General features: G+C 41.1%; 1 protein-coding gene across 2 annotated transcripts in view; it reads left to right on the forward strand.

Moving 5' to 3' along the window:
* Positions 1 to 10493, forward strand: part of usp10 (ubiquitin specific peptidase 10) — a 45376-nt gene extending 34883 nt beyond the window's left edge. For both annotated transcript variants that reach the window (XM_063012647.1, XM_063012648.1), the window contains 8 exons: positions 220 to 278; positions 377 to 480; positions 848 to 947; positions 2044 to 2233; positions 4594 to 4759; positions 6529 to 6673; positions 7984 to 8049; positions 9943 to 10493. In XM_063012647.1, coding sequence (XP_062868717.1) covers positions 220 to 278; positions 377 to 480; positions 848 to 947; positions 2044 to 2233; positions 4594 to 4759; positions 6529 to 6673; positions 7984 to 8049; positions 9943 to 10130 — 1018 coding nt within the window. In that variant the 3' untranslated portion in view covers positions 10131 to 10493. The remainder of the gene's footprint in view (positions 1 to 219; positions 279 to 376; positions 481 to 847; positions 948 to 2043; positions 2234 to 4593; positions 4760 to 6528; positions 6674 to 7983; positions 8050 to 9942) is intronic.
* The last annotated feature ends 7448 nt before the right edge of the window (positions 10494 to 17941 follow it).

The following is a 17941-nucleotide window of genomic DNA, read 5'->3' on the forward strand; positions in this document are numbered from 1 at the left end:
GACCCTGATTGGATAAGCGCGTAAGAAAATGAATGAATTAATTAATTAATTAATTAATTAATGTATTTGACATTGAACTTGTGAACTGATGAATCTTGTGTACCGAGTAACTACCGTTTCAGTCATGAATGTAACCAAAGTGTGTAAAACATGACGTTAAAATCCTAATAAATAAATAAACCTTTCATTAATTGTGTAAATACTGTTTGGCTTGTCTAGCGTTCGACTCGTGAATGAATTCAGCAACATGCCCGTGCCCTCAAAAGCCAAACAGCAAGGTAAGGCTTTTTGATGCAAGTTCCAATCAAAATCTGTTGGATTTGTTAAGTTAAAATAAAATATAGAATAATTGTTTATTTCTGCTGTTTCTTCACAGCTGCTGGTGAAAAGACAACAAAAGATGTCAGACCAGGTGCCCCCTTTGAGCCCACATATATCTACAAACTCCTCACGCTCATTAAATCCAGCATGTCAGAAAAAGTAAGGAACACATTTAGCTTCTCAAACTGTAATAACAAATAACTCTTTGAGCTGAATCAGTAAGAGGTTCTTCCTCTATTTCTTTGGCAACAAATTGACCAAATGAACAAAACCTTCCTGTTCTGCTTCCTAGTTTATTAAAGTATCAGTATTGCTCAGCATCCAAGAGGAAGTCTTCCTTCCTGTTGAACTGCAATGTACGCACAGTCAGTCTCTTGTGATAGTACAGGATCAAAGCTGATTTAAAAGAGTGAAAAGAATACTACTGAGTCATTACGTTCTGCTTTACTAAGCCACGTGTGCTTGTGTATGTCCTGTAACACATCGCTGAGAGTGCATGATGTGTACTAATTGCTCTTCGTACCAGGGTCGACAAGAAGATGCGGAGGAGTACTTGGGCTTCACCTTGAACGGGCTGCACGAGGAGATGCTGGCACTGAAAAAGCTCATCTCTCCACCTGAAGAAAGTATGGCACTCTCCCTCCCGCCTTTTGCTAAACAGTCGCGGTCAAGTCAGTTTAGTTTGTGTTGTTATAATGTTGGGTGTTTATCTTCCAACATGTGCTTTGTTGTATTTGTTGAAATTAGCATTGTCCACTCTGCATACTTGTATTACAAATTTCTTATACACCGATCAGCCATAACATTAAAACCACCTCCATTTTATCAGCTTCACTTACCATATACAAGCACTGGGTAGTTCTACCATTACTGACTGTAGTCCATCTGTTTCTCTGCATGCTTTGTTAGCCCCCTTTCATGCTGTTCTTCAACCACTACAGAGCAGGTATTATTTGGGTGGTGGATCATTCTCAGCACTGCAGTGACACTGACATGGTGGTGGTGTGTTAGTGTGTGTTGTGCTGGTATGAGTGGATAAGACACAGCAGTGCTGATGGAGTTTTTAAACACCTCACTTACACTGCTGGACTGAGAATAGTCCACCAGCCAACAGCGCCCCGTGAGCAGCGTCCTATGACCACCGATGAAGGTCTCAAAGATGACCAACACAAACAGCAATAGATGAGCGATCAACTCTGACTTGACATCTACAAGGTGGACCAACTAGGTATGAGTGTCTTATAGAGTGGACAGTAGGTGGACACGGTATTTAAAAACTCCAGCAGCGCTGCTGTGTCTGATCCACTCATACCAGCATAACACACACTAACACACCACCACCACCATGTCAGTGTCACTGCAGTGCTGAGTGATCCACTGCCTAAATAATACCTGCTCTGTGGGGGTCCTCACCATTTAAAGAACAGGATGAAAGCAGGCTAAAAAAAGTATGTAAAGAAACAGATGGACTACAGTCAGTAATTGTAGAACTACAAAGTGCTTCTTCATTGTAAGTGGAGCTGATAAAATGTACAGTGAGCGTAGAAACAAGAAGGTGGTTTTAATGTTATGGCTGATTGGTGTATTTCAGAGCATAAGGCAATTTTGTTAAGAACATGAACTTCTCATTATCTACATCAGCATTTGTTGCTAATTGACTGCATTCATGCTAAACTGAAGAACTTTATCGTGACCTTGTTCTAATTTCTCTCCGTCTTTAAGCAGAAGTGTCTACACCTAATGGCCCGGGCTCACACGTGCCCCCTGAGGACCCTGCTAACAAAGATGAGGAGAACGAAGAGGGCAGCGATGATGAGTGGGAGCAAGTTGGACCCAGGAACAAAACCTCAATCACTCGGCAGGCAGATTTCATCCGCACGCCCATCACAGACATTTTCGGAGGGCACATTCGGTATTAATGCTTTTAACTATTGTGAAAGATTCTCATCGGTGATTAATGTTTAAGCTCCATGTGCTTAATCTGAAGCCAAGAAACGAAGTGGATAAGATGTCAGGGTTGTTTTTAAAGCACTGTGTAATCTAAACAGGTCAAAATCACCTGGCAGGTAAAACTCATATGGGTATTCTTTTGCTGTTTTTCAGCAGCGTACTGTTCTTTGTTAAGGAATGCCGGAACGTGGTACCCGTTACAGCACAGTCGTTCTGTTCATTTGGCAGGGAAACTGCAGAGCTCATGTTCTGCAGAACAGTGTTCAGCACACTTTGCTCTTCTGGCACGGCCTTCAGCCCTAGCTGCTCGCCGACAGCAGTTCCAGTCAGTCAGGAGCAGTATTATATAATTTCAGGCTCTCTCTGACCTGGCTGCCTTGCCAAGCCATGCTTACAAACAGCAGAACCTGTCTCAACCTACTGTCAGACCCACGTCCATGCTCTCACATTGTATAAAAAGCAAAAAAAAGATGATTGACCCTTACAATATTTATACTTCTGGAAACGTTCGCACCATTTCATGCTTCTGCTAGATGTTTGAGTGACACTTCTTAATTAAACTTGAGTTCAGTTTGATTTGTCTGTGGAAATGTTGTCCAGCGCTCAGACCTTTAAAATCAGTTTAAGCTTTCCAGGTTATGATGCATTAACATGTCACAAGTTATATATCAAGGTCTTGCATAAAATGACCATGTAAAAAAGCTCCACTCTTCTGCGTGGCCTGTCTGAAAGTTGTTTTTAGTCATACAGGGCATAAGCTGGGTCAGACTGCCTTGCACCTGACTTTTTGTGGCTCAGTGGGTAGCGCTATCGCCTCGCAGCAAGATGGTCCTGGGTTTGATCCCCAGATGGGGGGGATGTTCTCCCTGTGTCTGCGTGGCTTTTCTCCGGAAGCTCCGGTTCCCTCCCACAGTCCAAAAACATTCAAGTGAGGTTAATTGGAGATACCAAATTGTCCATGACTGTGTTTGACATTGAACTGTGAACTGATGAATCTCGTGTGGCGAGTGGCTCTCGTTTCAGTCATGGATGAACATGACTTTAAAATCTTAATAAATAAACATCTCAGAGGTGTTAAGCGGAGTTAAGACCAGGCCTATGCAGGCAACACTAAACATGGACTGCCGTCATAAGATGCACTCAAAAACTGTGTCGCACATACACTTCCATTGTTACCTATGGGGCCATTGTGAGGAGGTGCCGCTTATGCCAAGTTCACACTACACGACTTTCTGATTTGTCGGGTCGCTGTACAGTTCACACGGGAGTCTTTCAGTCGGTGTGTGTTTCACACTACACGACTGATCGGCGATAGGTGGTTTCACACTACACGATCCATCACCAACTGAAATCACAGGCGAGCTTCTCTGGTCTCCCAAACTACGTTTATTTATTTATTTATTTATTTTTTTACAAAAACAAACGTGAGAAGTGACGAGGAGTTTATTGATACCACGTCCAAACATGCACGTCAACAAGTAGCGAGCGATCAAAGTGTTTGTGCGCTGATGTGCAGCGTAAAATCGAGGAGAAATAATAAATGAATCTGAGTGGATTTGGCAACACGAACAGTATGGATTGTTCTATAGTGAGTTGGAGATTAATTAATATTTTGCAATGCAGTGTTGGTGGCTGACTTGAACGATCAAGTCAGAAATACTGTAAAACGTGTGTATGCCGGTGTATTCTGATATAAACTATATTACGCCCCTGTCCCACCTGTTTACACTCCTCTCCTGCGTTTCCCCTCACCCTGTATCCTGCGTTCTCATTGGCTGTTCGACATAGCACTCGCTGCCAGTCGCACAACTCTGATCAGATATCTGACCTGTTTAGAAATCTCGAGCGCTCGGCGAGCCGGTCGGATCGGGTTGTTGGGTAGCGAACGCCGAGTTGCTCCCGAGCCGGCAAATCTAGCGCCGACCAGTCACCGAGCGAAAATCTGGGCAAAAATCGTGTAGTGTGAACTAGGCATTAGCTTGCCGCTACACTACATTGTGAGCGGTTGAAACAAAGCACAGACATAGCGGACAGAAATGGATTCTCATGGTTCCACAAATCCTTGAACTGTATTTTAAATGAGAGCCACAACAAGCACACAAAGCTATAGCAGGTGGAATGCAAGCACACATTTGCTAAACCTGAAATTATTTGTTCTTACTCTTATTGTGTCAGTATGCGTGGTGGTTAGTGTGCTCACATGACTTGCAGATACTAAATTGCCCATGTGCACTAATTGCTCCTTGTGAACTGAATCTTGTGTAATGAGTAACTACCGTTTCCGTCATGAATGTAAACAAACTCACATGACTTGCATTTCAGATCGGTGGTGTACCAGCAGAGCTCGAAAGAATCGGCTACTCTTCAGCCATTTTTCACCCTGCAGCTGGACATCCAGTCAGAGAAAATCCGCACAGTGCAGGAGGCCCTGGAGACCATGGTGGCACGCGAGTCTGTTCAGGGCTACACCACTAAAACCAAGCAGGAGGTCTGTATACAATCCAGAACAATATGTTTTATTCATTGGGTACACGATTGTATGAAGTATCATTCATCAGCACGACAAAAAATGTTAAACCAAACTTCCTATGGATTAGTCTTTTATTTTTTAAAGGGTTCTAAAAGGGGTTTGTGATTCCACCCTTCTTTCTGTGATTTAACATTAATGCACACTAAAGCCTCTTTGCAAGCAAGTATCTTTGCTCACTACTTTGTGCCAAGAATTATTGACAATTATCAATCAGTTAAAAAAGACCAATTCTTTTACACAATTTTCTCCCTAATCTAGTTGACCAGACTATATGGGTCGGGTCTTCAAGCGCTGTGTAAGGACACTGATTAGCAGATAGAGAGGCGCCTGTGCTGGATGCATGGGTGAAAAAGGGTTCCGCTAAGGTCTGTGTGCGGGTTGGAGGAGGAATGAGGAGCAATATACCCACCTTCACTGCAATCAGTGATCCCCCAGCAGCGGAAGACAAATTGGCTACGCTAAAGCATATTCTGATTGAATTCTCAAAGATACACCAGAAAGAGACAACAAGCAACACGTACCAGGAACTGTTAAAGAAACCCTCAACCAAGAAAACACAAGAGCAATCCTAAATGTCCTGTCATGAACAAAAATGCAAACAAAAATATAATTGGACAAATAGAAACAAGAAAAGAATGACTTAAACGTAACACCAGTCATGCCATAAATATCACAGTCAAGTGTATAAAGTGGTGTAAAACTCAAGTAAGTACATAAATAAATAAATTCACCATCTACTATACATAATAATGTAAAAAGACTCACAAAATCCAGAGAAATTTCAGTCTATGCTGGGTAAGGATGAAAACCACTGACTTTTAAGCTCTTACATGGCATTGCATGAGAAACTGTTATGATACTGTGGTGAATTTAGCCACCTCGGCCCAGGAGCACTTCAGTAAATCCTTGTCAATTAACACAGTCCGCAACTACATTAAGAGAAAGCCATACATAAATTCTATGCAGAAGTGCTGCCGAGCTCTCTATACTCAAGCTCATATGTGATGGACCAAAAAACAGTGGAAACGTGTACTGTGGTCAGATGAGTCCACATTTCAACTTGTTTTTATGGATAAACCGATGTTCTCTGTGCCAAAGATGTAAAGGACCTTCCAGACTGGTATGTTATGGAGGTGTGTCAGGCCCCACAGCATTGGTGTTTTGCATATTGGGACTTTAGAAAGATACATGCTGCTATTTTGACACATTTTCCAGGAAGTCCATGGTTATTTCAGCAAGATGATGCTAGACCTTCACTGCTGCAGCATGACTGTGCCCATGATGGGTTTGTTTGGAGTGGAAGCATTTAAGTGGCCTTTACAGAGCTCTGATTCTAACTTTACTGAACACTTGGAATGAACTGAAATGTCACTCTTGACTGAATAGGCAAAACAATCCTACAGTTACCCTTTATGTTAATGACCATTGCTTTGACAGCCTTAGCCCATTGTAATGTAAACTTGCTTGCTGGTGGGTGGTGTCAAGCTTGTTCCAACAGCTTTTACTTCCTGGCAGTCCGGGGGTTTCTTCTGACCATTGAGACAAATTTCCTTCTAGCAATAACTTATTTTTTTGCCAGTTTAGTTTTTGTCTGTTCTTAAGCACCACATGTTCTGCTTCTGATCTTTGACTGTACTAAGAACTGATTTATCAGCCAACTAGTCACACCCATCACTCATTCTGTCTTGCCTTCTTTCTCCTCGCCTCTTTTTACCTGCTTTCTCCAGATTGAGATCAGCCGGAGAGTGACTCTAGAAGAGCTCCCCCCTGTGCTGGTGCTTCACCTCAAAAGGTTTGTCTTTGAGAAGACTGGCGGCTGTCAGAAGCTGATCAAGAACGTTGATTACCCTGTGGACCTGGAGATTAGTAAAGGTATGAATTGTTTAAAGATCTTTTTTTTTACGATGAAACTCCCCTGGTTTTGTTTATCAATTTTACTTGTCACCTCAATGTGTGGCAACAATAAAAAGACCCTGGTGTCGACATTCTATTTAAAAATGGCATAAATATTTCTGCTCAGATAAGACACATGGAAAAATGTCATAAAATTGAGTACTCGTGTTTGACTAGCATCAACCAATATACACCAATCAGCCATAACATTAAAACCACCTCCTTGTTTCTACACTCACTGTCCATTTTATCAGCTCCACTTACCATATAGGAGCACTTTGTAGTTCTACAATTACTGACCATAGTCCATCTGTTTCTCTGCATGCTTTGTTAGCCCCCTTTCATGCTCTTCTTCAATGGTCAGAACAGAGCAGGTATTATTTAGATGGTGGATCATTTTCAGCACTGCAGTGACACTGACATGGTGGTGGTGTGTTGGTGTGTGTTGTGCTGATATGAGTGGATAAGACACAGCAATGCCACCAACCAAAGACATATTCAGCCAACAGCGCCCTGTGAGCAGTGTCCTGTGACCACTGCTGAAGGTCTAGAAGATGACCAACTCGAACAGCAGCAATAGATGAGCGATCGTCTCTGACTTTACATCTACAGGGTGGACCAACTAGGTAGGAGTGTCTAATAGAGTGGACAGTGAATGGACACGGTATTTAAAAAAACTCCAGCAGCGCTGCTGTGTCTGATCCATTAATACCAGCACAACACACACTAACACACCACCACCATGTCAGTGTCACTGCAGTGCTGAGAATGATCCACCACCTAAATAATACCTGCTCTGTGGTGGTCCTGTGGGGGTCCTGACCATTGAAGAACAGGGTGAAAGCAGGCTAAAAAAGTATGTAGAGAAACAGATGGACTACAGTCAGTAATTGTAGAACTACAAAGTGCTTCTATCTGGTAAGTGGAGCTGATAAAATGGACAGTGAGTGTAGAAACAAGGAGGTGGTTTTAATGTTATGGCTGATTAGTGTATTGACTGTATATGCAATACGGACTAAAGTATGTGGATGCTCTGGCTACGTCTTTGCTGGACATCTTATTTCAAAACCATGTGCAGCTTACTCTAGTTAGAAACTTGAGGCCTGCCAGCATTCTGACCTCCTTAGTCAAAGTAAAACATTTAATCTGGATTTAATTTGTTTAGCATAATAAAAAAATTCCCTTTTAACAGCCAGATTATTATTCACAGATCTGTTGACCAGCTGACGTTTACAGATGTCTACAGCCTGTTCTAAGAAAATAAAAATTAATTTCTTGTTTCGTTTCAGATCTTCTCTCTCCAGGGGTGCGCAGCAAAACTTTGAAAGGCCAAAGAACCTACAGGCTCTTTGCAGGTACGTTTGCACAGGCACATTTTTTTTCATAATAAATATACTGCCAGTGTATATATTCGCTTGGTTTGCATTTATTCACAGGTATAAGGATATGTTTCAATACACCGAATTGGTGGGGTGTATTCAGACTACATAATATATGTACAGTATATCTCTAAAATGAATTGACCACTAATTTTATTTCCACATCTATGTCAGCTATTCCAATTTTGTATATTCATAATTGTAACAGGCACACATCATTCTGCTTAATAAGGTACTGATCAAATGATCACCTGAATCAAATCTTATTTAACAAGGAAAACATTGCTATGGTCATTTTTTCTTCAGTAAGAACAGTTCTACTTGTACCTCAAAACTAAACTGGGATGGAAAAAATACTCACTATGACAAAGGGGTGGAAAAAGAAAAGTTTGTAGTGAGGAGAAGAAGGTTCAGTTCTGGCTTTACTGACTCAGATACTGTATGAGTCAGGTTGCTTTAGTTTTATAGATGCTGGTTCATAAGAACTAGGTGAAACAGGCTCCTAGGGGCATGGCTTGAGTCATGCAAGCTAGAAAAAAAGCTCATAGATGAGAAACTAAAAAGAGGTTTGCAGGCTGAGGTTTGAGGACTTAGTTTGAGGCCAGTAGTTGGTCCAGACTGAAAATTGGACCTCCAGTTCTCTAATGGTTAAACGGAGACCTGGAGAGCCCTACAAGCTACAGTGCACCACACCCAGTGTGAAATTTGTTAGAGGATTGGTTGTGATCTAAAAGTGCTTTAACAAGGCTTGAATCTGGCAAATTGTCCTTGTGAAGATTGCATGTATCAAGTATTATGTAAGGTTGTCCTGAGAGAAAACCTGCTTTCATCTGGTCCAGCTCTACAGAGTTGGGTTTTTTTTTTGGGTGGTGGGGCAGTCTCTAGTTGCCAGTCTGTGATTCTCCTAAGCCATCACCGAGACTGAGGCAGCTTTTCTGCAAAAGGTGCTGAAATATTTAGCTTAATAGAAGTAAAGATGGATGTAGAGAAGTACTGGCACATTTTGAGGGACAGATCTTATCTGCCTATGAACTAATTTGCAAACAAATTCCAAACCTAAGGCCAAAATAACCTTAAACATAAGGCCAAAAAACACAACCCAAACATAAGCCCAAAAAGATAATTAAGGTTAGGGTTTGCTTGGTCTAGCTTTTATGCTGACTTAGACTTACAGTCCTGGGAAATGAAAGATTGTTTGTAAAAAGAAATTGTCAAAATTGAACAACAGTGCTGCAAAAAGTCAAGTCTGCTACATAAGTACACTAAATAACATAATGACATAAGTAGTATGTAGCTGGTACCTCTTGTCTAGGGTGTGGAATATATATTTTTTTAATTATCTCTTTGCTAATGGTATGAATAACATACTGACTTTTTATTTAATCAACAGTTAATATGCATAAGCTAAAATCATTTGCAATTTTGATTAAATTAATAATGCGGGTGACATTGTGGCTCGGTGGGTAGCACTGTCGCTTCACAGCAAGAAGGTCTTGTGTTTGATCCTCAGGTGGAGCTGTCCAGGTCCTTTCTGTGTGGAGTTTGCATGTTCTCCCTGTGTCTGTGTGGGTTACTGTGGTATTTCAGGTGGTTGGTAGGGTGTTGCTAAGTGACTGGTATTACTTTCCTGCCGGATGCTGTGGTATTCTGTTTGGTTGCTAGTGTCCTCCTTAGCAGCGGTTATAGAATTTCAGGTGGTTACTGTGGTATTTCAGGTGGTTGGTAGGGTGTTGCTAAGCGGCAACTGCAATGGCATCTCAGGCGGTTTAAGTCTGTTTTCCTATAATATGATTACTCGTGTGCGCATGTAACCCTGGCCATGTGATTTTTCATATGCTTCAATGTGGTCTTTATGTCCCCCCCTTACAGTCGTCTATCACCATGGGAACAGTGCCACCGGCGGCCACTACACTACGGATGTCTTCCACATCGGGCTGAACGGCTGGCTGCGCATCGACGACCAGGCGGTGAAAGTGATCAACCAGTTCCATGTGATGAAGCAGACTGCAGAGCGCACCGCCTACCTGCTTTACTACCGTCGCGTCGACCTGATGTAGAACCCACAACACACTCATGCATACATGAACACACACTTTCTAATGCAACACTCACTCACACACACACACACACACACACCAACACACACTTCAACAGAACACTGCCCAGCTTCTTCTCTTGTGAGATTTTCCTCCTTCCCATCATCCTTCGCTTTTCCAGAGAGCCAGCTTTTTCACTTTTTTCTTTTTGTTTTTGATTTTTCTTTTGCTCTTATTTTTGATTTGGAAGAGGAGGACAAACAGACCCTCTTGAGGTGGTGCCCTCTCCTCTGCGTATGGCTATGTCTAAAGACGAGGAAGAAGGACTTAGTGGATGGCGGGTTCACTATGGACAGTATGAACCGGAGACACTTCAATACTCGCAGCCTCTTTTTTTTTTTTTTTTTTTTTTTTTTTTTTTTTTTTTTTTAAACTGGCACACTGTAAGAACTCCAGCCAGTGGAGGCTCACATCGAGGGACTGCTGGAGAGAAGTCATTCATTTTCTTTTTTGTTTTTGTTTAATCTAGTTTTTTAATGGCATAGTGTGAGAGAAAAAAAAAATCAAGTGTCTTGCCTTTTAGCAAGGGGCTTTTGACGGCCAAATGAATCAAAACAGCTGAGCAGATGCATTTTTTTCTAGTGTACAACAGGAGGCCCTGCACCAGCAAACTTTTGACTAAAATGTGTAAAACGCAATACGCAGTGTTTATTTCTGAATCCCAATGCAAGACACTCTGCTCTACCGCTGCCGCCAGCTCTCACCTCTCACCTCTTTTCTCTCCCGTATTTGTCATGATCTTGACACTCTCAGGCCTAGCTGAGCTAACACTGGAGCTGTCGGATTGAGAGAGACGCCAGGCTGCTACGGTGGGTCGAAATGAAAAGACAAAAAAAAAAGAAAACACGATTATAATAATTTGGCTTCTTCGTGAGGACTTGGGTGTGGTTTCTGGGTGTAGAATTAGCTCGATTAACAATTTTAATGCGCTTTAGGACAAAGGATTTACAGAAAGCTTATGTGCACGTAAACAAATAGATCGATTAAATATATGGGTGTGCGTATGCACATTTTTGGATGAGAGAGAGGTTCCAAACATAAAAACCCTAATCTGTTTGAACCTTGGTTTGCTGCCTGGTGAAAGCTTGTGTTTTTTCTTAAGTATTTTTGTGTACTTCAGATGAATATATATACACAACACCAGATATACACATGATGGAGAAATACCTAGAGTGAATAAGGTTCTTAAAAAATTTTTTTTGTGTGTTTTATGTTCAGTTTTATCCCATGTTATGTTTTTTTTTTGTCCTGCTCCTACATCAGTCCTGTTTTTAGGGGTTGTCTGTTCAGCTGCCTCATCACATATTTCGGGCACAGCCATTACTACACCCTCATTTTGACAAGGGTGCCGCCTAGGGATAAGTACGATGTAGTCTAAATTCCTTTGTTTGGCAGCCTGTTGTGTGCACTCTGCCTTTTGGTACTGTACATGGCAGATCTCTTTGCTTAGCTTTGAAGACGATGTATTCTAGCCGTTTAGTGTTTTCAGTGAATGGCTGACATTCCTGCAAGTGGGATTCCACTTCTGCATGCCTGCACAACCTAACAGGCCCCTAGAAAGTGCACACAGTCATTGTATCAGTGCACACGATCATCATATCGTTTTGGTTTTTTTTGGCCCCCCATACAGTTCATTATACATTGATTGATTGTATCAATAATTTTGTTAATTTTTTTTGTTTTACATTATACACTATCCCTTTGACTTTTTCTCCCCTTTTCACCCAAATGAATTGAAGAATATGACCGAGGTAAAGCACAATAATGAATAAAGTTGTACAAGTTCTATGCTTCTACATCTATTGGTGTTCTTATCATACAGCGTCCGCACAGAAACAGCACAGTGGGCCAGGGCGGATCCGACGTTCTAATAAAAACAACAGCAGCATCTCACTAACATTTTATTCAACCTACTTCTAATGGATATAAAACCCCTAATTCTAGCAAAGTTGGAACAGTGGGTGTGTTCAAAAACCTAGAAGTACCTTTTCTGTACTTCAGATGAATATATATACAAAACACCATATATACACACGATGGAGAAATGCCTATAATGAGTAAGGTGCTGTTTTTTTTCCGTTTTTTTTTCCCCTTCTTCTTTCTCCCCTCCCCATCTATGTTCAGTTTTATCCCATGTTATGTTTTTTTTTTTTTTGTCCTGCTCCCACATCAGTCCTGTTTTTAGGGGTCGTCTCTTCAGCTGCCTCATTGCACATTTCGGGCACAGCCATTACTGCACCCTCATTTTGAGAAGGGTGCTGCCTTTATTCACCCTACTTCTAATGGACATAAAACCCCTAAAGTTGGAACGGTGGGTGTGTTCGAAAACCTAGTGAGCTGCCTTGCTGTCTTACTGCCTACGTAGGCAGCTGCCTGAGTAGAGAGGATTCTCAAAAGTCATTGACTTATAAGGCAGGTTATTCGAACGCGCTACTCAGACATCGATTCCATCAGTTTTTGCTAACTAAGCTAACACAGTTAGCCTCATGCCATTCAAACCGATGGGGTGGCACAACGCGCTCCTCCCTCCATGTACAGAAAATGGATACATTCGCTGACGAGCCTGAATTTGCAAATAAATGACACTTGTGCACCTTTATTCGAATAAAAAAATCAATAATAATTCATTTACGTTTGAAAAGATCTTGTTCGTTTTCCATATCGTCTACCATGTTTTTTATTTTTCTGTGAGAAAAGTTGTGCCGCATTGAATGCTGGGATTACCTTCACCACCAAGGCAGTATCGGATGCTCACTCGTTCTTGAGTCAAAATACTAAGATACCTTACTAGTGAGCATATTAAGGCATCTAGGATTTCGAACAGCCTACTTCTCGGGAGCGTGCGTAGGATGACGTAAAATGCTGTCTGTGTAGAGAGCTCACTAGGTTTTCGAACACACCCAGTATGTGAAATGCATATGAAAATAAAAAGCATTTTTTTAATCCACTTCAGGCTGTGGTGAAATGACAAATTGTATTCATTTAATAATAAGAGTACTAGACAAGCTAGTTAATGTTTTGCCCGTTATCTGAAAAAGGCAACCTGAAGAGGGACAAAACCAGCCAAACAAAAATTCCTAACCAGGTAATACAATAATGCTAGGTAATTAAGGTGTGTCCAGAAAAAACCTAGTCCTCTGTGAGCAAGAATGCATCAAGGCTTGCAATTTTGCTAATTAAAAGGGTGAGCAAATAATTGTTTGCAAAGATTTTATGTATTTCACCTTCTACAGTGCATATTATTATTAAAAGATCCAGAAAAACTACTGAGGGACCTTAAAAATTCATCCCTCAGGTGACACTGCATTAAAAAACCAGCATACACCGATCAGCCATAACCTCCTTGTTTCTACACTCACTGTCCATTTTATCAGCTCCACTTACCATATAGAATCACTTTAGTTCTACAATTACTGAATGTAGTCTATCTGTTTCTCTGCATGCTTTGTTTGTTAGCCCCCTCTCATGCTGTTCTTCAATGGTCAGGACCACCAAAGAGCAGGTATTATTTAGGTGGTGGATCATTCTCAGCACTGCAGTGGTGGTGGTGTGTTGGTGTGTGTTGTGCTGGTATGAGTGGATAAGACACAGCAGCACTGATGAAGGTTTTTAAACATCTCACTGTCACTGCTGGACTGAGAATAGTCCAACAACCAAAAATATATTTAGCCAACAGCGCCCTGTGGGCAGCATCCTGTGACCACTGATGAAGGTCTAGAAGATGACCAACTCAAACAGCAGCAATAGATGAGCGATCGTCTCTGACTTTACATCTACAAGGTGGACCAACTAGGTAGGAGTGGACAGTGAGTGGACATGGAATTTAAAAACTCCAGCAGCGCTGCTGTGTGTGATCCACTCATGCCAGCACAACACACACTTACACACCACCACCATGTCATTGTCACTGCAGTGCTGAGTGATCCACCACCTAAGTAATACCTGCTATGTGGTGGTCCTGACCGTTGAGAACAGGCTGAAAGCAGGCTAAAAACGTATGTAGAGAAATAGATGGACTACAGTTAGTAATTGTAGAATTACAAAGTGCTTCTATATGGTAAGTGGAGCTGATAAAATGGACAGTGAGTGTAGAAACAATATCTCTGCATGGGCTTGGTATTCATAAACATCGTTTTTTCACTACAAATACAGGTTTAGAGTGTATTATGCCCAGCACAACAGAACTCGCATGTCAACCACATCCAGAAATGCAGCGGACTTTTACTGGATGTCAGCTGCTGAGTAGAAACATATGTCATGGATTTTTTGAGAGTATTCTTTATACCAAAAGAAGAAAAAAGCTATTTATATTATAACCAACATAATGTTTAAAATCCATGGTTGGTCATGGTATGGTGGTGTATTAGTGGGTAACCTGAATATTCTAAAGGCAAACAAATTTTAGAGCAACATATGCTGTCGTCCAGACAGTTTTTATTGTAGGAACGTCCTATGACGCATTCTGCATTTTTGATAACGGCATGGTTGCTATGAGAGAGCACGTTTTGGATGCTAGACTGGCCTGCCTGTAGCCCATACTTGCTTCCTTTTAGGGAAGGCTGGTTCAGTTAAAGATTTGATTAATGAAATCATGGCAAGAAATTTCGCTTTCAATGTTATCAGTTGTGAAAAGGAAAGGTGATCTAACAACCAAACATGCTCATGTCTTGATATTTCAAATTTGAAACGTGTCTATATTTACAAAACAAAAGCTATTTAATACAGGTTAAAGTATCTACAGCTTGCTTCTTATTGCACTTATTACTGTTTCACACACTGTTCAATTTTTGGGAATTAAGGTTTGTACTTTAGCATTGTTTAACCTATGGTGTATGGATTTTAACAAATAACAGCTTCAACTGAGGGATTCAAACCATTAAAATATTTATAAACTGTCCCAAAAGCACTGATTATTGGCAAGATTTAAATGGCTTTAGAAGTACCTTTTGTCAAGTCTAAGTGGGGGTCCTGACACTACAAAAAAAGCATTTGCCACAGCAGTTAAGCATCCCAGGTTTGAGTCTTCATGCCCATAGTCTGCAGTTAAAATCATACAAAGAACTTATTTTTTTCCTCCTCTTTAGTGCATCCAATTTCTGCCCGTCAATCATCCTCTCACTAATGCTGGTCCCTGCTCCTGATTGTGGAGGACGAGGCTGCTCCACGCCCCCTCTGACACGTGCACAGCAATCGAACATCTTATCACCTACACTTTACTCCCTCTACCGCACTTCTTTCCCATCTCCGTGCAGGCGCCACCAACCAGCCACCCCCTTATCTGAACAACAGGCCAATCGTTGTTCATGTGGCCCCTCAGCTGGCAAGGCAGAGCCGAGATTCGATACGATGTTTTCGAGATCTCGGCTCTGGTGAACAGCGTGTTTTTTTTTTTTTTACTGCTGCACCACCTGAGTGGCCAAAGAACAATTCTTAATTATAATACATGACTTTACACAGAACCTTTTTCTACTTCGTTGGCCCCGTCTTCGATTGAAGAGAATGAAGCTAACCCATGCCCCCTCTGACACGTGGGCAGCAGCCGTATGCATCTCGTCACCTACACTAGATGAGATCAGCTGTGGATCAGCTCTGTGTATGGAGAGACACACTCTGATCAACGATCAACCAGCCAGCAGAGGCCGCAGTTGCATCAGTCATGACAGTCACTTTCCGGCTTAATGCCCCACCCCCTACATGAACAACAGACCAATTGTTGTTCATGTGGCTGCCCAGCCGGCAAAATACGATGTATTCGATGTACTCGAGATCCCAGCTCTGGTGTGCTAGCGTGTGATTTTACTGCAGCGCCACCTGAGCGGCCTTGGCAGTATGGTTTTTCTGGCTGGGCTACATATTGTGTAACTACACGACCACACGCGCATTAATATTACGTTCTATTTAGTACAGTTTGTTCTCTTTTAACCCTTTCCGGTCCAACGTCGAGCCCCACCCAACATCGTTTTTCGCTGTAGCAGGTCCAATGTCGAGTGTCACGCGACACTTTTTTCTTTTTTCATGTCTTTTACGTGGCTTGTGTGCCATCTACTGGTATACTGGTCTTTCACCAGTACTGCATCATTTTGTCATGTTTTTATTTATTTTTTTTCAAGTGAATAACTAAAATACAATTTGAGCGTGCACCGGAGCGTAACTGATACGTGAGTGTTTGTACACACTGTTCCGCAGGAAGATAGAGGTATTTTTTTACGTTTTTTTGTATTATACTTCATTCTATATTATTTACTATAACCATTGCGATGGATCCAGATAAATTAAGGGAAGTGGTTGAGAAAAGTAGTGACAAAGAAAGCTATTTATCTGATTTGTGGAGTGAAAATGAAGAGTGTGCAAATAAGAATATTTATCTGAGGAATGTTGCTAGTAATAAAGTACTACATTTTTAGATGCCATTGGAGGCGGTGGGGATGTTGTTGATGATGAAGCTGACGGCATATATATATATATATATATATAAAAACTAGAAACTAAAGGGAAAATGACATATCTGAATACCCCAGCAAGTAATGGGTGAGGGGCCTATCTTTTAGGCTATGTCCGGAACATGGCCGCCATCTTGAAAGCCGCCATATTGGATCAAGGGCAAGTTTTTCCAATGGGAAGGTGGTCATGTAGCATATCAAAGAAGACCAGAATTTTCTCAGAAATCTAATGCCACAATCAGATTTGCAATATCTCTTGTGGTTCTCACAAGTTAATAACACAGAAAATTGCAACAACCGGGAATGTTCCCTATGTTGCACAGCTATTTGACGTGTTCAAGGTGTTGTCCCTGGTGCCGAACACAGAGCCATCTTGGCGACCATGTTCCGGACATAGCCTAAAAGATGGGCCCCCTAACCCATTACTTGCTGGGGTATTCACATATGTCATTTTCCCTTTTGTTTCTGAAATAAAAGAGTGTCCTGCGACTTTTGACTCACCCTGTATATGCGAAACTTGCAAAAGAAAACCTGGATTACATATTGGTAATTGTTTTAAATTGTCTTAAAACCAAACAACTCCTTACGTAAACCATCAAAATTAGCTTGGACCAGACTACAAGAACTGGGTAAAAAGGTCATGGAGCGGAAAGGGTTAAAAGGTATTAGTTCTCATCCACCTAACATATGAATGATCACGTCTTTATGTACTTTGTTTAAATACATTTCATTTTAAATCTGTGGTGCACAACAAAACAAGGTCTAGCAAAGATTTATTTTGCCTACTAGGGAGTTAATTAATTAAACCAAGTGGTGTTCTGCTTTCCAGAGAAATGTTAATTATTTGGTCGTACTTCTATACCTTCAAAATCACTTCAGATTTCAATTAAATAATAAGTAGTTGATGATTGGTTTGTGTAAATGTATTGATTTTGTCAACTACAGTGGACCCTTGAGTTACGAATTTAATTGGTTCCAAAGGGCTGTTCTTAAATCAAAATGTTCGTTAGTTAAACCTATTTTAGACAGAATCTAATCTGTGCCAGACCTCCCAAACCACCCCCTTACCTAACCTTTCTAATGTCTTAATGGTCTTTTTTGTTGTAAATACAAGTATATTTTCCCTTAAATCTTAAATTATAGAATGGATAATACTGTAATAAACAATAATAAACAACAATACACAGTAGTACTGTACTGTACCATACACCATAATACATACCAGAAACAACAACTCTTATATTTCTCTATTATTTCCTTCTTTATTTCAACAGTATTGTATTTTGTAAGTGTAATTGCACAAAAGAAAGAATACTTTACTCAGCGATTTCC

The sequence above is a fragment of the Trichomycterus rosablanca genome, chromosome 17, assembly GCF_030014385.1.
Source record: "Trichomycterus rosablanca isolate fTriRos1 chromosome 17, fTriRos1.hap1, whole genome shotgun sequence".
Taxonomy (NCBI): Eukaryota; Metazoa; Chordata; class Actinopteri; order Siluriformes; family Trichomycteridae; genus Trichomycterus; species Trichomycterus rosablanca.